The sequence below is a fragment of the Argentina anserina genome, chromosome 4 (genome assembly GCF_933775445.1).
Source record: "Argentina anserina chromosome 4, drPotAnse1.1, whole genome shotgun sequence".
NCBI lineage: Eukaryota > Viridiplantae > Streptophyta > Magnoliopsida > Rosales > Rosaceae > Argentina > Argentina anserina.
In genome coordinates this window covers 18,680,293-18,700,598 of record NC_065875.1, presented here as the reverse complement: position 1 = coordinate 18,700,598, position 20,306 = coordinate 18,680,293, and the positions used below count along the sequence as shown (strand labels likewise).

Sequence of the window (20,306 nt, the reverse complement as noted above, 5' to 3'; positions counted from 1 at the left end):
CGAAGTTGCCAAGTTGGATAGCTAAACTAGACCCCCATATTGAACATTGAGTGATCAGCAAATTTGTGACCACGGCATATTTTCGTGTTAGCTCTGGCTGTATATGAATTATGACATAATGACATCCTAACTACTACTGGCGACAGATCACAACAGAGCCTCAAATGGGCAAAATGCATGGTCATCAACTCATCATATTCAATTATTCATTAGTGAGCTGCAGATGTCGCCATCTTCTTGTTCTCACATTACAAACGCTATTAACACGTTTTCTTGATCTCTGATCACCCCTTCTTCTACAGTTCTGCACCAACTCCTTCCCTGTTTGGTCACTCTTCTCATCACCTTATACATCAATATCTCTAATGGACAGTCATATACCATCTCCCGTTTGGTTAATTTTGACACTATAACATGTGTAAATGCCATCTCAAAGACTCAAAACAAAAGATTTGTGTGACTTCTATCATTGTAATCGTGTTGAAAATGTGATTTTAAAAGAATTTGGGCCATTTCATCCATTGTCAATTAGTTTTGGATATGAATCATATATTACTTTATCATGGTATCAGGATACCCACACCCACGTGTGAAGCTCAAATGATCACACGGACTCTACGTCACCCAAAATGTTGTCTACGTGTACGTATGACTTGAAAATTCGTCACACGTGTGGGAGTGTGTTGATAATATACATCTCACATTGAGAATTAAGACATAACATATGAGTTTATAAGAGTTCGGATAACTTCATCCATTGCTAATTGATTTTGGATGTGAACTACGTATCACTTTATCAAATTGAGAGTTTAGACCGTGGTTCAGTCTATGAGTCGACGTTGTAGTGCACACAACATGCAAGTTGATGAGAGATAAACGATATATGAACTGGATGATAGCTTTTACAAGTTGAATGGAAGTAATATTTTAGGGTCCAAAAGATATTTAGCTCGGAATCTATTCTAGCTCCTCATTTTGCTTCAATTGCCCTTCAATTGCTGTCTTTTGTTCACTCTTTAGAGCTTGGAGCTTTAAATTCTAACTGTGGATGATAAGACGGTGGAATTACATGAGAAATCCATGGATTTTGCTTCAAGAAATTAATGATCATTAAGGGGATACGATTTAGAATCTTGGGTTGGACCAACGATACACCAAACATCATTAAACAAAGAAATGATAATTGGAATCATCCCCAGGCCAACTTCTGCACAGGTTGTATTCCATTGGCCGGGATCTGGAACAACTAAATCTTTTTGAAATGTAGCTTAATAGATGGTCTAAGAATCTATCTATCTAAGATTCCCGCTACTAGTTTTGATTATATTTTCTTCTAATCTCGATCTTCATATCAGTAAGCAACGCCTAGGTATTGCATTCGCTGTACGTAGTGAGGACTTGTTAACTTGATTTCTTGTTAACAGAGCAAACGGGAAAGTGATCTTATTGAAGTTTGATATGGAGACTAACATGATCGAATGAATGATCGATCACGTTGATGATGAGTCGACATGCATATAGCCATATACGTACCCCGTCTTCCAAACATGTTACATGTATTATTGCGATTGAGCATTACGATAATTAATGAATGAGAGAGCTACCATGCATATTCATGAACTAATTAAGCTAATCGAATATGATATTCTGTCCTGGCCTTTTAATCAAAGTAGCTAGATGCCGAGATGCATGATAGCTTGATCATCAAGCATCCAACTCAAGAAACGAGTGACTTGTTGGAGAAAAAAATCTGGCCTGCAAATAAAATTACCAAATCTTACCGTTAAATTAAGGTTTTAACGCTCTTCCCTTTTCTACGTGTTATGGAAAACATGGGATGTCAGAACCAAACGAAGAAAGGAAGAAAAAGAAAGAAGGAAGGAACCCGGGACTCCTGGAGGTCCTTTATTTGATTTGGGCCTTTATGTTGCCTCTGCAAAAACTCGTATCAAAACGTTAGCCTCACTAACTTCACAAATTCAAGATAGCCAATTCATCATTGTTCAGAAAAGTTTTCTGGAATATATATATATATATATATATATATATATATATATATATATATATATATATATTAAGGTTCTAAAAAGCGTCTTGACGGACTCCTAGACTGCGCCTAGTCGGTTTTGAATTATTTAATATTTATTTATTTTTATAATATTTAAACTATTTTAATGATTAAAAATATATAATTATGTTTAATATTAATTTTAAAAATACTTAAAATAGTCTAAATTCACATAACTTAAGTAGAAAGTCCATAAAAATATTTGAAGAAAAGATAAATAATAAAACAAATGCAATAATACTAAATCTCAATTTATTTATCTACAAATTATTTCCTAACTCATTCAGTATCGGACTCAAACTTAATATTTATATTTCTTTCCTCTTCTTCTGTTGATGAGATTTAGTTTTCAGAAAATAGACAAAGAGTGAGAGTTGCGGCCTCTTTTAGTTTTTTTTTAATATCAAATGATGGTTGACCGCCTAGGACTAAATAGAGCCAATTAGACCGCCTATACCGCCTAGGACTGAATAGGACCGCCTAAGACCGCTTAGAACCGCCTAGGCGGCCGCCTAAGACCGCCTAGAACCGCCAAAGACCGCCTAATTCACAAAACGCCACAGATGGCCGCCGAGGCAAAAAGCGTGGCGGTGGGTGACCTCCTAGCGCCTAGGCGGCCGCCTAGACCGTTTTTTAGAACATTGATATATATATATATATATCAGGAGTTGTTCTATATATTTGATCTAAAGAGAAGAAATAACTTCACCTCTAATTCTTAAAGTGCTCCAATTCCAGGGTTCTGAACAAGATATACAACCAGAATAAGTGATTAAATCAATGGAAGTGGGTTTGCCACTATGGTTTCCAATGTGAATGGAAATGAGTCCCCTGAACAAGAATTCTTGAGGGTGACAGAAACTACAAAAGATTACAGTTAGGTGCATGTCGTTTCAAACACATCAGAATATATTACACTCTAGATACTCAACTAGGAGCTTGAAGGAGACAATACAAAAAGAAAAAAAAAATTAAGATTGTATTATGCAATAATTATATCATCATTATACAACTTGATGCCACCCCCTAACAACCATATATCATTGAACAAAATCAGATTGTGCTCTTTCAACAACTGGTATGCAATTCTTTTCAGCACTGCACAGATGTTTCCGCCGCGCGCAATATAAATCGTACAAACGCTTTCAATCCATGGCCGCATCTTTCAGTCTCAATGCATGCGTTTTAATTAGGGCTAGAAAATTAGTCATCTTTTCTTTGGATAGTCGTACTTAATTGCCTTTGTACTTGGTGTGTATAACTTGCGTGTAGAGTAACGTTTAGATTACATACTACTCGAACACGTATCCTATGTTGTCAAGTTCAGGAATCTGGAAGATCGAAAAAAAACCCAAGAACCAACAACTAGGCCCAAGTTAATGCAGAAGAAAATCAAGGCATGGTCAGAAGAAGTTGAGAAATGAGACCAATTTGGTTTATATATAACTACCAACATCAAATATTCTTGTTACAAATCATTTGTTTCTCACTTTGGCTCCATGACATAATTTGGAGGCAGATCTATACGTGCGGCGCGTATAATTATGTATACTATTTTTGTAATCCCAAACCAATCTGTATCTTTTTGTATTCTTTTGATCGAAGAGAACAAACATATACAATGTTTTTGACCATTGTCTCTACATGATATGTCTAGAGCTTATGAATTATTTCTAAAGCTCATGAATTTAGTATATATTTGGGTCCATAAATATCACGCTTGCCCTCAAAATATAAGACACGAGGACCCGTTGTAGGGGTTGAGGGAAGGGTGCTGTGGAATCTATACATCACATTCTTCGTCATACTCTTGGTTAAATACAAGTTCATGTCCTTTTAAGTTGACTTTGGTTTTGCTTGGAGCTTGGTGGTGGCTCAAACTAAAAAACAATGCAAAATGTGAGGGGATCGGAATTTTCTCTTAGTAGTAGTAGAAACTGTACCAATAGCTTCTGCAAGGTGCTTGTGAACATCACATACTCTACAACGTACATAGTATAGATTCTGTAATTCTCTGGATAATCATATCCTCTTACATTGTTTTCTATAAACTCAGCTTATATTTCTTGTATGTATATACTTCTTACTCGACTAAATTGTAGTTTTCACCTTATCTTAGACAATGCTATATGTTAATTTTTGGTTGTTTAGTACATTAAGAGTACTGTCAAATATAAAGGGTATGGTCTAATTGAATAACTGATATTTGGAAACCCATGACCGACACTCTGCTAAAGAAAAAGGAATTTAGACGCTAAGCTCCACTATTTTAAGGTAAAAGGTGGACTGTTGTTAATTATTTGATCTTAGTAGTCTGGACATGGAATGTATATATAAGTTATTTTCCTCAACTAAGCATTACCGACTTTTAATGATGTGGATCAAAAGCATAAAGAGAAATGAAGTCACCTAATTAACTAGCTAGGGTTTATCTTTCTCTGATATAAACCCTAATTAAAAGATACTTGTCCAGTTATTTGAAGCTCAACATGATGAGATAGAGTAAGTGAACAGTTGAATTATCAATGAGATTATGTGAGTATTGGACTATTGGGTGAGTGATTATTTCAGGTTTAGTCATTTTGAGTGGATAAAGAGTAAGTCTGTAAACAGCATCTGATTTTCATATTTGTAACCATCATTCCGATATAAGGTTAAGTTTGATTCAGTTGCTTAATTTCTTCACTATATATCCGGTATCTACTTTATGCCATACTTGCATTTCTTACTCGTGATCAAGACCAAGAAGCTTGCTATTTCAAAAGATAAAGGTTTTGTGCTTTTGGCATAATTCACACTCAAAATGATGGAAAAGGGTTTGGGTTTAATTTAATGTTTTTTCCACCCTCAAGAGATTTTAGGTGGGGTGTTAATTTACAGTACCATGCTCTGATGACTAATCTCACCTTTCCACCTTTCAAAATGGCGTTTAAGGCTAAAAGTTAAGCTTCGAAGACTCTGTTGTCTTAGTCTTTAGTCTTGTGGAATGCCTAATGAACTAAATATATGCGTAAGAAGTAGCAATTATGTAGCTGATATAATCATCAGAACCCTAACTTGGAATTGAAATTTTGGATTAGTAATAAGATATATCATGAACTCTTGAAGTTTAAAAGTTATATGAGTAGTTTAGAAGTTATAAAAGCTAAAATGCCTCTCATAGTACTTCCATACCTACATCATCAAACATATATACAAATACAGAGTACAACCATGATGAGTATACAGACTGAACTGCAGCCAATACAAAAGTTATAGGCATGAGATCTATTTCATAGTGAAGCATTGTATCCATGATATGAGCGAGTTTGAGCCCTCAAGATTGCAGCATATATAGGTTAAGCTCAAGAAAACAATAAATGGTCAACATGAGAAGCATGTGAAGTCATGCAGTAGGGCTGTAGAGCAGGGAGATCGAGCTGATCATAATAATGGACTCTGAATACACCAAGGCCGATGATGTACGTAATATGTCATAGTAGAGATCTGATATTCTGATATATGAAGCACTACGACATTTCTAACCTAGAGCCTCTTCTCTTTGTAAGACTGCTGTAGACCAATCAAGCAACCTAGTAAATAATTTAATCATCCTACTTAATATGCATGCATGTGAGACATAGGCATGTGTTACATTTTGTTATCTAACTCCTTCATTATTTTATCCAAGTTTTACATGTTATAGAATCTAATTTTGTGTAAAGTGTATTTATATGTATGCAAATGAGAGATGAATGCAAATATTAATGCCTTCAATTACAGATTTTGTTTTTGCTGTGAAAGATCTTCTTCTGAACACATTACTTTCAGTTTAAGTAAGATTCTCCAAATGGAGAAATACCTCCAAAGAAGTGGGTGGTGTGGCCTTCATTGACGCCCATACAATAGATTACATTTTTCTCTGAGTTCATCTTTTTTATAATCTAGAACTCTAGAAGATGAACAAAGGGGTTGTTATGGCCTTATTCTGTCCTATAAAAATTGGTTCGTGTCCGGTCTTTTTCATTGACTATTCCAACCTACTAAACTTGGATATCTCAACCTCAATAAACAAAACCAAATAGAAACTCACAAAACTCTTGAGTGGAATTGCACATTTTCATGAAAATAAGTAAATTTTCATTATGAGGGCATAGGATTGGTCTTTTGTTTTTTCCCTTGGGTAAATTTACTCTCCTTGTCTCTTCATTTGACCTTTCAACCTTTTTTTAATTTCACAAATTTGTGTGCATACCATTTCTTCAAGAGCACATTGATTACCTGTCCCCCCCCCCCCCCTCTATAATCATATTCACTAATCCCTTTTATTTTTCATTAACCAAATTTAGATGTTTGTCCAAGAAAACCCAAACAAGGCCTTTGTTTTTTCTCTCTTTAATGTTGTTCCGATTATCTGTCACCCTCAGAGCACATTTAAACAAAATCCCAACAGTGAGTTTAAGAAAATCAGTAAACAAATAAAAGAGAGAAATTTGAAGAAACAGCAAAAGAAAGCTTGAATATTTCTCATGCTTGTGTTTTACTATATGTGAAGGGAAGGAAAGCATTGCCTCAATACCTACCACTGACAACTCCACCCCTTCTTTCTCTTATTAACCCCACAATCTCTACCTCCATTTGCTCCTCCCAGAATTCCATGTGCCTCTCCTCTCCATTCTCCTTGGACTCTGCACAAACACACTTACATTAGGCTCTGTGCTTTGTGAGTTTCTCAATAACAGAGACAGAGACAGAGACGTGGTGGTCTGTCTGAGCTTTGATTTAGGTACCATTTGCCCAATTGGGAAAACCCAGAAAGATGTTAGCCCAAGACATTACATTTTGCCTTTTGGTGATTTTGGCAATGTGGTAGATTTGGGTGTGTGGGAACACCCTCATTTCCAAAGCTGGGTTTTTTTTTCAGGGTTCTTTCAGTGAGAGAGATCCAGGTGTTTGGTTCTGATTCAGGAGGCTGAAGAGGGCTTTCAGTTTCAATATAAGGAAAGGTATTAACTTTAGAAAGTTTTCAGTATCTGTAGCTCGTTGTATTAGGATGATATGAGGAAGTGAAAATCTGGAAGCTTTCACTGTTTATTTTGTTGTTGTTGTGTAGATATTGAAAATCTCATCACATTAAGACATTTTTATGATAATGTAGAACTGGACTGAACTAAGCCAATGAGTGTTGTTAATGGTTGTATACTTGTATACATATTGATTAATGTGAAATGATCACTGGTAGTATGTTTTCATAGTCTGAAAGGGGAAAGCTTTAAGTAATTTTTCTTTTTGATCTTCCTTTGGTTTGTGCTTTGCTGTGTGCCAATTTCTATCTGGGATGTCTTTGAGAGGTTTCGTATTGGGGTTGAGTCTGTTTGCCTAATTACTTTGGTTTCTGCTCTATTTGAGGTATTGCTTTGGTTCATTCCCCTCTCTACAGTTTGTTTGATGGTTTCAGTAACATCACTATTTCTCTCTGCTTTCTTTGTTGTAGTTGCACTTTGATTTTAGGATGTGCATACATATGATAAGGGAAAAGTTGATAGGCATTACTATGTAGAACTCAGGCTTCTCAATTAGTTAGCTTGAAGACGATCAAATTTTGGTGGCATGAGCAATTAAACTCGTGAACAAAATCCTGAACATGTTGTGCTGTGATCTTTGCAGGTATCTTTTTTATAAGTGAAGAAATGGCATCCGATCTTAATGCTGAATTAGCCAAGAAGACATTTGTTTTTGGCTTAAAAGTTTGGGTATTAACTGGGATCCTTGTGGGAGTCTTTATTGTGATGATTCTGTTGGTGCTATCAATTTGTCTTACTTCCCGAAAGAAATCAAGAAAGTCGAATGACATGCTTCCCCTCAAACAAATTCCAGAAATTAAAGAAATCAGGGTTGATCAAGCTTCAGCAAATAAACACATACCCCGTGCTTCTTTCCTCACTATTAGTGAGAAATTCAGTGACAGAGAATCAGAGAAAGTCTTGATTCATAAAAATGGAGATTGTAGCAGTCGATCAGGTTCATTTAACACTATGGATAAGGAAATTGTTGGCTCTCAATCTGGAGATGAGGGTGGTGCAGGGTATACACAGAAGCCATCTTCAAATCCAATTACTGCCCCTTCACCTCTTTGTGGTCTACCTGAATTCTCTCACCTTGGTTGGGGTCACTGGTTTACATTAAGGGATCTTGAATTTGCAACTAACCGGTTTTCAAAGGAAAATGTCATTGGTGAGGGCGGATATGGAGTTGTTTATCGTGGTAATCTGATTAATGGAACTCCTGTGGCTGTGAAGAAGCTACTCAACAACCTGTAAGATGATTGTTTCAGTAGCTCCTTACTTTTCTGTTCTTCATATGTTTACTTTTAATTATGGTTTTGTGATTTTTGGTCATGACAAACGTTTATTTACTTATATCACAGAGGACAAGCAGAGAAGGAATTTAGAGTAGAAGTTGAAGCTATTGGGCATGTACGACACAAAAACTTGGTTCGACTTCTGGGATACTGCATCGAAGGCACCCATAGGTACCATACCGTTGATTTTATTATCATAATATTCATGTAGCATCTTGTATGACATTTATTTAGGTATATTTTGGTCATATATCTATTATTGAATTCAAACTGATGCATGTTCATCAATACCTATATGCATGCTAATTCAATTTGTTTGGGAGAGAGAGGAAGCCGAAAGGGAGAGAAGTGGCCTAGTTCTTACGCTTTGAGACATTGTATTCCAGGATGTTGGTTTATGAGTATGTCAACAATGGAAATTTGGAGCAATGGCTTCACGGAGCTATGCAACATCATGGATATCTGACATGGGAGGCGCGCATGAAAGTTCTCCTTGGCACTGCTAAAGCGTAAGTTTGCATGCCCCTTATTTTGAAGTGGTTATCTTTGTTTCTCATCAAAAAGTTGTTATGTCTTTGTCAATTATCTCAGTCTAACTCATTTTGTGTTGCAGGCTGGCTTACTTACATGAGGCCATTGAGCCAAAAGTAGTGCATCGAGATATCAAATCGAGTAATATCTTGCTTGATGATGACTTCAATGCTAAGATATCTGACTTTGGTCTAGCAAAGATGCTAATGGCTGGAAAGAGCCATATCACGACTAGAGTTATGGGTACCTTTGGGTTAGTAATATTTTATTCACCATTTACTTGCATCAGTTCTTTGAAGATATCTTTATATTGGTATAAATTTTTGCCACCAGTTTAGAGGCATGAAACCTTTCTCATGTTTCCCTTCTTCACTTAATTTCAGATATGTGGCCCCTGAATATGCCAATTCTGGCCTTTTAAACGAGAAGAGTGATGTTTATAGCTTCGGGGTTGTGATTTTGGAAGCAATTACTGGAAGAGACCCAGTGGATTATGGTCGGCAAGCACAAGAGGTATGCAATAATTTATTACCTTTCAAGTGAGAACTTTTTCTTTCTCTTTTTTAAGTGAGAACTTCTTTTTCTGCTTCTTATGATATGTGAAAGTGAGGACTTTAATATCATGAATTAATGCATCTGATTTCTTTTTATATTTTAGTCACTAGCCACATATAATCTGAAATCGGTTGAGTGGTGTGCAGGTAAATTTGGTAGACTGGCTCAAGATGATGGTTGGAAGTCGGCGTTCAGAAGAGGTGGTGGATCCAAACATTGAGACCAGGCCATCAACAAGCGCCCTTAAACGAGCTCTCTTGACTGCGTTGAGGTGTGTAGATCCTGATTCTGATAAAAGACCAAAGATGGGTCAAGTTGTCCGCATGCTTGAATCTGAGGAATATCCTGTGCTTAGAGAGGTATGTTTGTGAAATCATATATAGACCGACAAGTACCTGATTATTTGCGATATCTCTGTGCTCAACCATGGAGATACTAGATGAAAATTTGCAATGTTTCTGTGCTGTACAATGGAAATATTAGATAAACAGGCATTTACTTCCATTTATGAAACATAATGTTTTTATTTAGAGTACTTGGGTTTTGGCTTTTTCATTCCATCTTTATACTTCTGATGCGAGCTTTACTGGAAGAGTTCATAAGTTGATGTATCTAATGTGACTTGGTAGGATCGAAGACGCCGAAAAAGTCAAGCAGGCAAGGAGGGGGAGTCTCAAAAAGAAAATTCTGATACAGACAGGAGTGACAATCCAGATACAAGGACCGGCAACAGAAGGAACAATCGAACATAAACAAGTGGACTGATAAATGATCAGAGGGGAATACAAGCGAACATTGATACATTCTTGTCAAGCTTTCGTATTCTTGGACCTGCTTGAGAGATGAAGGAAATGAATCAGACGGAGGATTTTTTTTTCTTTTTTCTTTTTTAAATATATGAACCTACTTATAGATATTGGAGATGGTGATTGTGTATCGAGTGGTGTTAGCAGGGGACATCTTGGCTACTCGGGGTGTACAGTTCAGATTTTTCTTTATTTTTGCTCAGGTGATTGTAGTTGATGAGATATTTGTATGTTTTGCATGTTGAAGGAAAAGTTTTCAAGAGAAAATTTACGTATACTGTTGACATTCTACCCAGTTGCTTCTTAAATAAATGCTGAAGTTTGCAAAGTAAAATACAAAAAAACTGCCATGCCAACTTCATAGAAGGGTTGCATGTGATATTAAAAGCTGAGGTTGCAGATCATGTGACTTGTATTCATTAAGCACGGGAAGGTTTCTCCAGATCCATGACTCGAACAACTTCACCAACCTCAAACAGAAACCCATTTCTATTTAAAAGGTCACAGACTCAGCATACTGTGTTTTGCTATTAAGTGACTCATCAGTTTCAGAATCTGTACAGCTTCTATGGCCATCAAAAATATCAATATACATGCTGATTTCAAGAAACAAAATTTAGTATGGTAAAAGTACAACTTTGTCAAATAACCAATGCCAAAGCTGTAGCCGAATCAATGTGGATGACAATGTTGAAGGCTTTAATACCTATTGGGAATAATATGATAGTACATGATCTTATATATAACTGTTAAAACTGGCAACATAAATTGTCCGCAAGAGATTGACCAGCTAGGGAATACACAAGTTTATAGTTTCAATGGGAAGGACCGGACCGAGCATTCAATAGAGGCTGTAGAGCCTTGACCACAATGCTCATGTTTGGCCGGAAATCAGCTTCATATTGGACGCACAAGGCAGCAACAGCAGCCAACTGGTTCAAACACATACAAATTAAAAAGTATCAGTACACCATGAGTTACTAATTAGTAATAAGTCTAATTACAGTATTAAAGATCTACATAATAAATCATGCATATCAAAGTATGTGTGTGTACTCATGCAACTGTTGGTAAAATAAATTTCTAAGCATTCCCCATTACCTTTGCAACTGCCTTGGGAGGGTAGTCGCCATTGAGTCTAGCATCAGCACACTGCTTCACCTTGTCCTCACTCAGTTTAGGTGTAGCCTTATCAAATCAAAGCCATAAATCAGCTCAAATGAAAGATATGCAAGGATAAAAAATAAGCCACAGTATACAAGAACTAGAATAAAATTAGTACCCAAGTCACAAGGCTTTGTTGGCCACGCGGCAATGTATGATCAACAGGTTTACGGCCGGTTAAAAGTTCAAGCAAGACAACACCAAAGCTGTAGACATCACTCTTTGAACTCAACTGTCCAGTCATTGCATACCTGCCAATCAATCATATTCATATAAGAGAATTTAGTGCAGTTTCAGTGTGTTTTAAGGTGCCTACTATCAAATGTCAATTGCAAAAGAGAAAATATGCCACATCATAAGCACATCAAGGAATAACTCACTCTGGAGCATGATAACCAAATGTTCCAAGAACACGAGTCGAATGAAGACGAGCTGCCATATCAGGGGCTTGATTTGACAGATCAAAATCAGCAATCTTTGCAACGTCATCCTCAAAAAGTAATATATTGCAGGATTTTATATCACGATGGATTATATGGGGCTGAGCCTTTTCATGTAGATACTCAAGTCCTCTTGCTGCTCCAACTGCGATTTTAACCCTTTGTGTCCATGACAGAACTGGACCTGGCACTGACCCTTTGACACCTTTCCGTCCTGAAGCCCCATATCAAGCAACAAAGTTTTATCATTACAAAGGAGAAGAAAGATAACACACAATCACCTTCAGAAGAGATATCACTTTTAAGAGGCCACACAACTAGTTTGATATAGTCTAGTTTATAGGATATGCAAAAAAGTAGAGGTTGAAAGCACCTTAAAGATGCAAACAACTACTTTAGTAGAGTCTAGATTATAGGACAAGGAAAAAACTAGACGTTGAAGGCACTTGTACTCAAACTAGAAGCACTAGGCTTCGCTGTCCACAACAGAATTTTAAAACTTCTGTTACAATCAATCAGAATTTCAAAATAGGCAAATTTAGTCAATTTCAGAAAGATGAATCATGTGGTCCCTTTCATATTTCATGTATTGATGAAGTTATACATGATTCATGAAAGAGGAAACGGTGTCGACCATACACAACATTCAATCATTAAAAACGCATAGGGCAACATAATTACCATGAAGAATATCATGAAGGGATCCATTAGGAGCATACTCATAGGCTAGGAGACGCAGAGGGCCATCAATACAATAACCAACAAGCTCAACAACATTTTCATGTTTTAGTCTTGATACCATGGAGACCTATAAAAATAAGCTGCAAGCATTATAAATAATTTTTATACCATATTCGAATACTAAACGAGCATCGCAATATAAGTGTATAACTAACCTGTGACAAAAATTCTTGGTGTGGCTGTTTACTGGCATCTAGCTTCTTAATAGCAGCAGCAGGCCCACTTTTAAGAACACCATAATAAACTCTTCCATATGAACCCTCACCAATTAAGGCCTTTGTACCAAAATTATCAGTCAGATCTTTCAATTCATCTACTGGAATGGCAGCAACGGCAATGGGTTGTATATTTACAATCTGAGTATCCCTCTGTGCAGCTTCTCTGGGATGGTAGCCATTGCCTATAGTATAATAATGTAGTTTTGCATCAATCAGATAAGAAACTACAAAAGACTGACACCCAAAAACGGATGGAAAACAAGTGTGATAACTTCCAATGCCCTCATGATTAAAAGTATGCTAATCTACTAAATATGGAATAATGTGAAAAAGTGCTTCTCAGCTCACCCCATCCTCTAACATAAAACCCTCGAGAATAATGTTACCTGCTGACCCATGCGGTACAAATGGTCCATGATCCGCAGCTGTATGGGCATCGTCTTGTACACAACAACTGAAGCAGCCCATGATACTATCTCCTGTCTCCTGATAAAAGCAGTTGAAGATCAATTATTAGAACTTGCACAGATAAACAGGGCATAAAAACAATCTAAAAAACACCACGTACAGATTCAATGTCATAAGAGTATAAATTCTCAATCAAATCAACAAGATTTGACTAGAAGCAAAGTCATTTGCAGTATTTCCAGTAGCACTGTTATGTGAGAACATGAAATTTAATTCCAATTCTCTTATGTAATATAAATAAACCACTAAAACTTTACCCAGTTTCTTCTTTTAACAAAACATGTCAAACAGCAATACAAGAAACACTGGCCAATGACACAAAGGAAATCTTCATCTGAAACTCAAATCCATATTCCATAAACAAATTCAATACTTGATCAAGGTTTAGATCAAAATTCTCACACATTTCACACCACAAAATTCAACTCTTATAATTCTTCCATGCTTCTCTTCCCTCACCAACAAGCATACACAAAACAATCAACAAGTAAAACAAGTCGCAATTGCAACAGCTGCATCTAAATACAAAACCAGAAAACAACATGATAAGCAGCAAAAACAAATTCAGGGTCTGTATGCAGAACAAACAGAGAGAGACGGTATTCAAAGAGAAGAAAGATCTCACCTTTGGTGTGTTCAGACGTTCTGGGAATTGGGTTTGGACTACCAGTGTTGGAACAGAAGTGAGGAAAGTGAAGCAGGGCTTTGGTTCTGCGGAGGAAGAAGGGCATTGAGTGAGCAGTTAGAAGCAGAAGGCATGCATATATAGGAAGAAGCGTTTTCTGTCTGTTTTCCTTCATTGACTAATATGTAAAGGGAACAAGACAGCCATTAGATATTTGCGTCTTTTAACCTTTTTATATATTACCTTCTCTTCAACCAACTTGGTAACTGTCAAAACCAATCACCAAGATTTTGTTTATAACCTGTCTTAGGTTTTCTTAAATTTTTAGTGTTAAAATACACATTGTTCTTAGAATGTGTCATTTTCTTAACTCGAGTTACACCGAGAATATACATATTGAAGAACAAATACATCGCTATACAAGTTCGGTGATAAGTCATAAGAGCTAAAAGCCTAAAATCACCCATAAACCCGAGATCAAACTTATAATAAATCTCGAGTTTGTGTCATTTTTTACCAACATAATCGAATGGGATTCAAACCTCAAAGATTAGTGCAGAATTTTCCGAGTATAAAAGGTGATAACTTTGGCAACAGCAGAACAATACAGTGGAAAAAAGGTGTTCATTGCTGGAAGTGGTTGGCTTTATGGTATAAACTCCAACTTGTCTGTGATTACTATACAGTATGACGCATAACTCTGCAATTTGGTACGAAGTATTAATAATTTTATGATCCGATTGTGAAAAGCTAGCAATTATTCCTTTCCTAAATTCTTTGCTAATGTCTTGGCCTCTGTCTCTCCTACTATGCACATGTGACCCCCTTTCGGCGAGGAAGAAAATACCTACAAGGAACTTTGGGTAGTTCTTTAGCCATAATCATATTCAATGTTTTTCAATGAAACTTTTGAGTTGCAGTGGTGTCCCTATTTCTATTGTTTGTAATGGATCATTTAACTTAATTGAGGGACAACTTTGGTGTTCCAACTTCCAACTTCCAACTTAGGTTGAGAAGCACACTCAATTAGGTAACAATCACTAGGTCATTTGTGATGGTCTTGAATTGCTAGGTCATTTGTGATGGTCTTGAATTAGGCAATTCAAGACCAAATTCCTTCTTGCAAGAGACTATATAAGGTGGACAAAATGAAATTATGCGTCATTTTAAGGAAAAGAAAATAAAAATTAAAACATCTACCACATAAAATAAAATAGAAAATCAAAAGATTCTACAATATGAAAAAGAAAATTGTGGCGAACTGGACTCGAGGGGATAAAGTATTGGGCTAAGATTAGAGCCTTGAGTAACTTGGGTTGTATTGTGATACATATTTTATAGACTTGGCCCAAGTCTATGCTAACAAAGTAAGAACTAAATCAATGTTCTAGATTTTGATAGTGAAAAAGAAACTGATAAACACTTTTCTAACATCATTGGATTGAAAATGCAACATCTAAATTGACAAGAGCTATATGCTACATTCTTAAATTATTTTTTAAAACATGAAAATGATGGTGTGATGTTGGTATAGAAGATATCCTCCTCATCCTCACCTAAAAAAATAGAAACTTTCCGTTGCCAATATGTTTACACCACATCGACGTCGCTTGCGTTTTAATAGTTTGTTTTATTATATTGACCATTTTCCTGATTTTCTTTTCTTTTCCAAAGACAAAAAGGAAAAGAAAATTGTGATGGTAACGTTACGTCGTTATCGTAACAGCCAAGATGGAGCCAAGAACGTTACACCAAGCTTAGACTAAATGACTGATTTACCCTTCCTACCTTTGGTAGTTTAGCGAATTAGACAACCGTCTTTGCCTATAGAATATCAAACATTTCGGGTCCACGAGTCAATGCATAGATCCAAAACTATTGAATTCTCAACCCAAAATTCAGCTCATCTTGACCAAAAAAATAATGAAAAATACTTGTGTTCATACTAATATAGACATGTGTGTTCAAATTCCTCTTAAATATATGCTTTTGGTAGTGTGAATCTAAAATTTTAACCGTTCAAAAGTGCTTTTAATCAATAAAGATCACTTTTGTAAAAAAAATCAATGTAAATAAATATTATTTGCTTAGCCGATTATATCAAATAAACTGATGGCTGATTATGAGACTACTAACTTTCACCATGATTGTTCATTAGTTTGATGTAATTGACTTAGTAAATGATTTTTTTGTTCAATTCACATTTTACATAGATGATATTTATTGATCGATTAAACTTTTGAACGGTTAAAATTTTAGAAGTACACTACCAAATGTATAAAAATAAGAGAGGGTATGGACACAAGTATTTTCCTAAAACAATTGTGATTTTACTTTTAAGGGTTTTCCAAATAAATATGAACAAAATTGGATTCATAATTAGAACAAAAAATGTAGGGCACATGAGAACTTTTATTTTAAGATTTTTGAAAAAGTTTTATAATTTGGGAGGAATTTCTGTCTATATGATGATGGGAATATAGTGTCGGTGTTAACATTGTTGAAAATAATGCAATCACTTTCTATGAGTAGTATCATTTGTTTCCATGTCCTTGAAGCTATTAAGCATATGCAAGCTCATTATTGATAAGAAGAAGTTGAAAGAGCACTCGTTTTACAGATTTATCTTTTTTTTTTTGGTACAAAGAGATTCATCTCTTTTCAATGCAAAAGAATCGTGGAATATATGCATATCTTAAATGAATTTTAAGGTTGAGACTAATAAAGTAAAATCGTCTTTAGTCCTTATATAGTAGGATTAGTAGACTATTTTCTTCACGACCATAAATATATTTAATAGAAAATTACTTAGTGGTACTAGACCACATTTGAATTAACTAAAAACTCACTTTTTCATATTTTTTATACAAATTAAGACATAAGCACAACCCCAAAAACAAAACTGATTAATTAATTAATGCAAAAATATCTAAAATATTTTTATTTTTGTAAAAATTATCAAATGTCACTCATAGATCTAACAAATTTATCTCTCCTCATTTTTTAGTTTTTTTCGGCAAATTTAAGTTTTCCAGCCAAACCACTGGCAATTTGGAGGTGAGCTAATATATAAAGTTGTTCTTTATATCATGGGCTTTCATTTAAGTACCATATTGCATATGTTTTGAGAAATTTTAAAATTTTGAATTTTGCTCACAAAAAACCACAATAGCAATTAGTTTCTCAGTCGTCAGTAACAGTTAAATTTATAGTCGACTGTAGCAAGTACATTCCAAGTTGATAATAGCAGTTAGATTCATAGTCGACAGTAGCATATACATTCCAAGTCAACAGTAGAAAGTGTCTTCCAAGTCGACAGTATCAGCTAGTTTTTAACTCGACAGTAGCAATTAGTTTTTATAGTTGACAATAGCAGTTAGTTTTTATAATCGACAGTACCAGATAACCTCTCAATTGATAGTAGCAAACACTATGGGTCAAATATGGGTAAAAATAGCAGTTAGTTTTTATAATCGACAGTACCAGATAACCTCTCAATTGATAGTAGCAAACACTATGGGTCAAATATGGGTAAAAAAAGTAAAATATTTTATGACATGTAGCAACTTGCCATCATTTGGTCTTTATTTGTAAATTTTGATCATTATTTGTTTTATCAAATTAAGTAGTGAATTATTTATAAACTAAATTGTTATCTGATACTTTTGAGTAATTTTTTATATATTTAATTATTTGTAGGAAATCGTGAATCGTTAATATAGTTAATATATGTACTGTATGTTGTATGTTGTATGTTGTATGTTGTATAGAGTAATGAGAAAAGTTTCTCCATAACAAAATAATAATTGAAGCTATATTTTTTTGCTAATTCTCCAACAGCTCTCATGTTGACCATATCTTGGCCCATGTGAGGTATTGAGCATTTCTGAATTAGAGTAAATTAACATAATTTGAAACTTGATGGGGATCTTCAATTTAAATAGAAGAGGTTTTGGATTTCTAGTAGGTTTTGGGGACAAAGTTGGTTCTTCTTTGGACCCTCACCCACTCACAAAAGAATTTGGCCTATTTAAAAGAACAGTCACTAATCCGATCTCAATTCATGGACATTTGCATCTATTCGAATCAATTTCATATTTTAATCATTGCATTTCATTATTTAGGTTATTGTGTAAAGTTATAAACTAGATATCTTCTCCTTTTCATCATTTAGGTTATTCTCATGCAAGTTTGGAACATACAATAGAAAAGTCTAATCTTTTTCCTAAACCGTTCTAATAATATTTACCAATCCATTTTTGAGAAGCGGCTAGTTTGCTATATCAGGGGAGACGCTTGTGGTATTCAGACAAATGGTTCGCCTAACATTACTTTTCTGATATATAGAAAGAACTCAAGAAGGCTCCTGTATTGTGTAAATGTATACGGCAAAAGAAGAATGATGAAAGGAAGAAGTGGAAATTGCTTGCAATCTTGTTTCAAAAGATTTATATATGAAGCAGCCTTCATCAACTGGATGACAAGCACCAACCTTTGGTCCACATTGGGTAAAGAAGCTCCAATATCCTCCATAAAAACGCACATGAGCTGCCAGCCATATGGTCTCGTTTCTGGGACCGCATCAATCCCTTCCATCCTCTCATATGAACAAGTTATCATTTGAATTCTCATCTCCATAGACAGCAAGGATTTTCCGATCTTGAATATCTTGATCCTTGAGTGTATAAATCCTTGAGACCATGTCTTGGTCTACTTCTATTCTCCTATTACCCCAAGTTCCAATCATGCATTATTCACATTTAGACAGCACTTCTCCTTGACCCTAAATCTTTTATCTGCTTGTCTATCTTCATCTTCTACATAAATACCAGATGCAGGGTGACAATCTCTTAATTGCAAAAAGCCAAACCTTACTGTTCAACACAATAGTAGCCTCATCTCACCTCATGGCCTAAGCATTTGTTTCGATGTGGGGAGGGGGTCCTCTCAAATTATGCAAGAAATTAAGTTGGAGATTAATGTGGAAATTTGTAAGTGTAGACAAATCGTAACAACTATCATATAATTGCACGGATGAGTATTCACCGTAGAAATGTATATTGTCGGTCCGACATGCACGTGTTAGGATGATCATCCGTTGTTCATGACGATATATATGAATCGATCGTGGTTAGAACTTAAATGCAAACAAGATCCATCTAACTCGCAAAAAGAATAGTATATACCTCAGTGGTAAATTAACGTGCTCCAAAAGATGGAGACCTCCAATTCTCCAAACTCTTGTCGAGGAGATAACACCATTTCAGTTTCTAAGGACTTGAGGTGCGAGGTTAGCTCAATAATCATGACTACAAACAAAGGAGCAGAAGGAAAAGAACCCCACTGTACCATATAAGCACTATGCTTCGATATGCTCTTGTCGATCCCGATCATCTTCCTCTGTCCTATACAAAAGTTGATGAAACTCAATAATTTTTGCTCCTGTCCACCAAAGTTGCATCATTGGTCTTTCTATAGCAAGTTGCGGTCAAGTTGGCGAACTTTCTCAAACCATTAGGATCCGCAACGCGTGAACATGAACAATTGACGTAAAATTATAGTTCTTTCAGATCGCAGTCGACATAAAAACGGTGGTAACGTTCTTAGTTTAACACAAGAGTTCTTTGGACCTAAATCCGAGTTCGCAATATGTGAACATAAATAATTTTACGCAGAATCAGAAATCCAAATCTTTCCCCTATACTCCACTCCAAGTATAGCAATGTAACTTGTAGTTTGCATGGTAAAATTCTACTACACACGTACATATGAACAAGTGACGCAAAGTTAAACTTTGTAATTAGTTGTCTAACACTATAACTATCATAGTTTTTCAAATCCCTCTCGCATCCTCCAAGTCAGGCAAATTTTAGTTCTGGCAAACTACAATAAAACGTCAACCACTTAGCCATAAGCACAAGTGCACAACCAAGTTGTACCAAAGAACCATCACAATCATAGCCTCACAATCATGTTACTGACTTAACCCTAAGAACAAGACCCTTGGTCCACCACTTCAATGCTCAAGAATCCTGATCACCGGTTCACTACCCTACTATTTACTACCATGATTCCATGAAGCCTTCCATGAATGTACATGGTACAAGCTTTTCCACTCTGACCCTGTGAGGTTAATTTCTCCCTAGACTTGAATGGCATGACCTGAACATTGGAAGTTGAACCAACACGTATTATGGCAAGTCCCTTGTTTTTCTACTAATACTTTTGTCTCCTTTCATGCAGCTATTTATGTGTTCATTGAAAAATAAAGGTAATACAATAAATAAAGGTTTTTTATTTGAAGAAATAAAATAAAAAAAGGTTTGAGCAGGGGAGGTTGTTCCCAGAAT

General features: G+C 35.6%; 2 protein-coding genes across 3 annotated transcripts; one reads left to right on the top strand and one right to left on the bottom strand.

Annotated features, from left to right (window-relative positions):
- Positions 1–6,791: 6,791 nt before the first annotated feature.
- Positions 6,792–10,583, top strand: LOC126792793 (probable receptor-like protein kinase At5g18500). The gene is made up of 8 exons (XM_050519272.1): positions 6,792–7,053; positions 7,715–8,363; positions 8,475–8,579; positions 8,795–8,917; positions 9,022–9,192; positions 9,323–9,452; positions 9,641–9,853; positions 10,124–10,583. The coding sequence occupies exons 2-8, from the start codon at positions 7,738–7,740 to the stop codon at positions 10,244–10,246; spliced, it is 1,491 nt and encodes a 496-aa protein (XP_050375229.1). The 5' UTR covers positions 6,792–7,053; positions 7,715–7,737; the 3' UTR covers positions 10,247–10,583.
- A 314-nt stretch (positions 10,584–10,897) lies between these two features.
- On the bottom strand, positions 10,898–14,107 carry LOC126792794 (pto-interacting protein 1). 2 transcript variants are annotated; one of them, XM_050519273.1, is made up of 8 exons: positions 13,957–14,107; positions 13,250–13,349; positions 12,801–13,045; positions 12,586–12,712; positions 11,845–12,118; positions 11,583–11,715; positions 11,402–11,488; positions 10,898–11,232 (listed from the first exon to the last, which is right to left on the bottom strand). In XM_050519273.1, exons 2-8 carry the CDS (start codon positions 13,329–13,331, stop codon positions 11,116–11,118), a joined length of 1,065 nt encoding a protein of 354 aa, XP_050375230.1. In that variant the 5' UTR covers positions 13,332–13,349; positions 13,957–14,107; the 3' UTR covers positions 10,898–11,115. The 2 variants fall into 2 exon arrangements, with proteins under 2 accessions (XP_050375230.1, XP_050375231.1); XM_050519274.1 differs by having other exon boundaries at positions 11,583–11,670.
- Between the last annotated feature and the right edge of the window lie 6,199 nt (positions 14,108–20,306).